At 36.5% G+C, this 5,014-nt stretch overlaps 1 protein-coding gene across 1 annotated transcript in view; it reads right to left on the reverse strand.

Annotated features, from left to right (window-relative positions):
• scml2 (Scm polycomb group protein like 2) overlaps positions 1-4,326 on the reverse strand; it is a 21,510-nt gene extending 17,184 nt beyond the window's left edge. The window contains exons 1-4 of the mRNA XM_025055668.1: positions 4,215-4,326; positions 853-937; positions 571-639; positions 223-292 (exon numbers count right to left, since the gene is read on the reverse strand). Coding sequence (XP_024911436.1) covers positions 223-292; positions 571-639; positions 853-874 — 161 coding nt within the window. The 5' untranslated portion in view covers positions 875-937; positions 4,215-4,326. The remainder of the gene's footprint in view (positions 1-222; positions 293-570; positions 640-852; positions 938-4,214) is intronic.
• Between the last annotated feature and the right edge of the window lie 688 nt (positions 4,327-5,014).

Consider the following 5,014-nt stretch of genomic DNA (forward strand, 5'->3'; position numbering starts at 1 on the left):
CTTTGAAGTCATTGGAGGGCGGGACTCTGGCCTGGAGGACATCAAGGAGACACAAGTTCACAGTGACAGTAGAGTTGTGTCTCTGTTTGATTATTATTATTATTATTATTAAACCAAATCATGACATGCAGATGTCTGTGCCTCAGACTGATGTCACTCCAACAGACCTGGGACACAGAACCACGACTGTTAGATTTAAATGCATGTTTATGATCAATTACCTGCTTGAAACAAGTCGGCGAAGCTGCGACAGAAGACGTCTCCCTCAGATAGTCCTCCCAGCAGAACGGTTCTAGTTAGAAGAATCAAATAACCAAAGCACATCGTTACCAACCGTGAACTACTATATCACCCAAAAAAACAGGTCGGACCAAACACACTGATAAACTGTTTTAGATTCAATGACTCAGCTGTAGCAGCAACAAGTGTTGATGAAATTATAATATTAAACTACAGGTTTTGGGTGAACTGTGAATACAGAACGTGTCGCACATGTGTCTAAATAAAAATAGAACTGAAAGGATAAAAGAACGAGGAATGGATAAAAGACGCAGACTGAAAATTCCTAACCATTTGCCTTGTCGAGGGCAGATCCTGCTGTGATGCTGCTTCGTCTCTCCTCCTTCTTCTCCTTTTGATCTGAAATCAAACCAGCGATTGAAGAGCTCACCGAACAAATACAGGTTCCTGACACACAGACTGTAATTACTATTAGGGTGAAGCCACAGTTTCTGATGCCTCGACAGGAGAGAGGATTTTAAAAAAACAAACAAACAAACAAACAAACCTGGAGCGATGTCTGTAACTGTTTGTTATTTTTCAAATGTGAACCACGGTGTAGTGAAGCCTCACCTCTGTGTGGTGTTCTGCCCATGATGCTGCTGTAAATGCTGCTGCAGAGGAGCTGAGGGCCGACACACTGTTACCTGTGCAGATACTGACAAGATACACACACGGTCAAATGCTTCATCCACTACCAAAAAAAAAAAACACATTCCAAACTTAGGCCCAGGGGCCAAATCTGGCCCACAGTGTTATTATATTTGGCCCACGAGATCACATCAAATGTGTACTAGAGTTGGCCCGCCAGTATATAGCCCCTATATACAAGCAGGATTTGTAGTATTAGTGGTGTATGACAACGCCTGAAAAAAGGGACAAAGCCGAAAGGAAAAGAAGAAGAAGAAACACATTTTGAGCCGAAAGGAAAAGAAGAAGAAGAAGTACATTTTGTTTTGTTTTTTGTTGTTAAAAAGGAACTCGAAAGGCTACAGATAAAGAGGCATAATAAGAAACAAGTACTACTGATGTAGTATCAGTAGTAAACATAGTAAACGTAGTAGCAGCAGTGGTGGTATTAGTAGAAGTACCTTAAGTAATAGTAGCATCAGTAATAATTGTAATTACATTATATATATATACTAATATAGTAATACAAGTAGAAGTAGTTATAAGAATAGCTGCAGCAAATATATTGGTAAAAGCATTAATAATACTACTAGCAGTACAGTAATATTTGTTTTAGTAATACTTGCTGGAGTTGTATTAGTAGTAGAATTACTAAAAGTTGTAGTAGCAGCAGCAGTAACAGCAATAGTTGTTTTAGTAACAGTAGCAGGAGTAGTAGAAGTAGTAATAGTAGTAGTACTAGTAGAAGAGGAGTTAATAATAGTGGCAGCAGCAGTAGTAGTAGTATTATGATTAATACAGCTGCTCTTAGTAGTAGTAGTTCCAGTAGTAGTAGTAGTAATAGTAGTATCATTGTCTGACATGCTGTACTAAATATACTAAACTTCAAAATCACAGTTCTCTAGAACTGGAACAACTCACTGAAGACACTGTCGTTTCATCCCAGGCTGTTGTTTGAATTTAACTTTACATCAAGTTCAATTTTCAGTTTCAGTCAAATGTTCATTTCATTTTCTCCAGAATAAAACAAATACCGAAAATGTGAGACTATGTGTAAAACCGCAAAACTCGTGGTTTTAAATCAAAACGAATCAAACGTCTGTATTATGGTTTGAGTTAAAACTTCACTACTGCAGTCAGTACATGCTAACAGTAGCTCATCAAATAAAACTTTTACCACACTGTTGACGCTGTAATCCTGCTGCAGAAAATCCAGATCGGCTTTGAAAGAAAACTCTGAGCATAGTCCCAGTGGATACCAGGGATGTACGTAGTAAAAAAAACCCTCAAAATGCAGTTTTTCTAGTCCAAGACTCCAGGACTCCAGGACTCTAAGTGGTTTAACATCTCCAGAATTTGGGTGAAGTGATGCTTCTTCCCATTGTGAATTAAACTCAGCATCTGCAACACATTGTGGCTGTGTCTTCTCCTGAAGACCCCTCTGTCTCTGCAGCAAATCCTATTGAGTCAAAAGAAGCCATAAAGATTCCTGGCCACCATAAAAAGCCATTAAGGCGTGTGGATGTGGGACATCTGCTGGCTGACATGAAAAGGATTCCTGCTCTGCTCCTGCTCCAGATTGCCATACTGTTTGCACTGCTCTGTCTGCTTCAGTTAAGAGGGTCAGACAAAAAGTGCCGGCCAGTAGAGGAAGCACTTAAGTTTTACAACATCCATTTCCACTTACGCAGCCAATGATCTGGGATTAGGATAATGTTCAAAAAACCAGAGCAGCGGTAGGATCTGAAAAATGATCAAATACATGCTGCAAAAGAGGTCGGAAGTCTTTTTGGCACATGCTTTAAAACAGTTGAAAAATATTGAATGAATCCATTCAAAGTAGATAATGAAGCTATATTTACATTCTTACCCTATTCATACTCTTAGGCAAAATATGTGTATTGTTTTGATAGGTGAGAGCAGAAATCATCTGACAGAAACATCTGGATTCAACTAGAAGAGTCAGAAAACTATTTCGTTTCGTATACGTTAAAGAACAATATTTCTTTTATAATTCCGTGTAGGATAATTAACAATATATTTAATACAAAACTATAAACTATTAATACATTAAAATTATATTAAAATATAAATAATGATAATGTTCAATTAAACATAGTTGCCTTATAGGATCTCATAGAAGCCCAATTAGGATTGTATCAACAGTTTAACTTTTAGTTGACTAACTACGTTAAATTCAGTCAACTAAACTCATTTTAATATTGCATTGACTAAAACTAGAGTACAATTAACTCAGTTCTAGTGACTTCTCCACGACTGAGGTATGATATTCTGTCAGGTAAAACAAAAAACAGCTCTGTTTGTCCCTGAAGAAGTTCTGAGGGGGGAGGCAAAAGTTAAGAACCCAAAGAAAAGTACAGAGGTTTAAGTGAAATGTGGTAGTGACCGTTAAGTGCATGTGAAAGTGTAAATATATTAAAGTAAAAGAGGAACTATCTTGAAAAAAATATGAGAAAATTATTCAACAGAAGAAGGTAAAAAAAAATGGTGGAGCCAATGGCCGACCCAAATTTCTCAAGGACCTAATTTTTTAGGGAGAGCAATTGTTCCCAAATATCAGTGGGAGAGCAGGTGGCTCTTAGATATTTTTACATTATTTAACTTTGTTCTCTTAAAAAAAAAAAAAAAAAAAAAAAGTTTGGACCTATCTGGAGGAATTTCTGCAGACGTATAATCAGAGTGAGGGGTGTGAGCCACTGCAGGGCGTCACCTCCAGGATGGAAACTATCGTCAGTCCAAACAGCAGCACCTAAACTGCCCCCTGTGGACACTGGGAGGCAAGGGTGTTCCATCGGTGTTTTCAGATTGTAGCAGCGGCGTTTGAATAAGAAGGAAATGCTGATAACGCAGACGAAAACAGTGAATGTGGAGACGTGTGACGCATTTTCGTGTGGGTTATGGTCACATTTTGTGGGCGGGACGCTGCTCAATATACAGCGTCACACTGGAACAACGAACCGAGGCTACAATAAAAACAAGGCTGTATGATGGCGCCAAACGCTTTCTGGCGAATTTACAGTGTTAACCACTTCATAAAAACAATGTAGGCCGAAAGGAGAAGGGGCTGTGGACTCGAACATGGAGCCACTGTGCTCTCCGAGAGGTTATACTGTATATAAACACGGTTACGCTACACATCTCACTGCGTGGACTACAGGCAGAGAAAAAGAACAGCTTTTCATTCACACCGTAGAGAAAAACCAGCGTTAAAAGACTCCCCGAGCCGCACAGATGAGTAAAAACAGAGAGAGTAATAGTAATGATGAGACATGGGTCGTACCAACCGTTGGAACAGGCTGTTTTTGATTGGAGATGCCTCACTTTACATCAGATGCAGGCCGCCATGTTCGTTGCAGCTCCGCGCATGTCCACAGCGCACAGCTCCAGACCAGCGTTTTTTCTGCCCAAGAAATATAAATACACAGAACTGGAGCAGAGGAGGAGATGATAGTAAATACATCGACCGCATATTATTATTATTATTATTATTATTATTATTATTATTATTATTATTATTATTATTATTATTATTATTATTATTATTATTATTATTATTATTATTATTATTATTATTATTATTATTTAAATACTTATATTTTATTTAAGAATAAAACTATGTAATTCATAAAATCCTTCTTATAATATTAATATTATTACCCTACTACTAACAGTAATAATAAATACAATAATACTAATAATAAATTGTTACAAAAGAAATTATCTATAAACAAAATATACATATATAACTGTGTCAATTTATATATTTAAAAGCAATAACAAATTTAAAATAATATTATAAAACATCACAATTAATTAAATACAATTTTTCATCTTCTATTTATTGATTATTATTTTAATTTTTAAAAATAAATATTAAATCCATTTACTTTGCAGAATTTGTGTGGCACCTTAAATCATTTTATTATTAGCATTAGCATTAGCAATTATATTGAACGTTGGTTCTACTCTTCTATTACCCCTAAACCAAAGAGTTGACTGTGTTTCATTGACTAACAATTTCTCCACTTTTTTTTGGTACTTTTTAAGTAACTTTCTGTATTATAGCATATATTCCATAAATTGA

The sequence above is a fragment of the Cynoglossus semilaevis genome, chromosome 5, assembly GCF_000523025.1.
Source record: "Cynoglossus semilaevis isolate Cse_v1.0 chromosome 5, Cse_v1.0, whole genome shotgun sequence".
Taxonomy (NCBI): Eukaryota; Metazoa; Chordata; class Actinopteri; order Pleuronectiformes; family Cynoglossidae; genus Cynoglossus; species Cynoglossus semilaevis.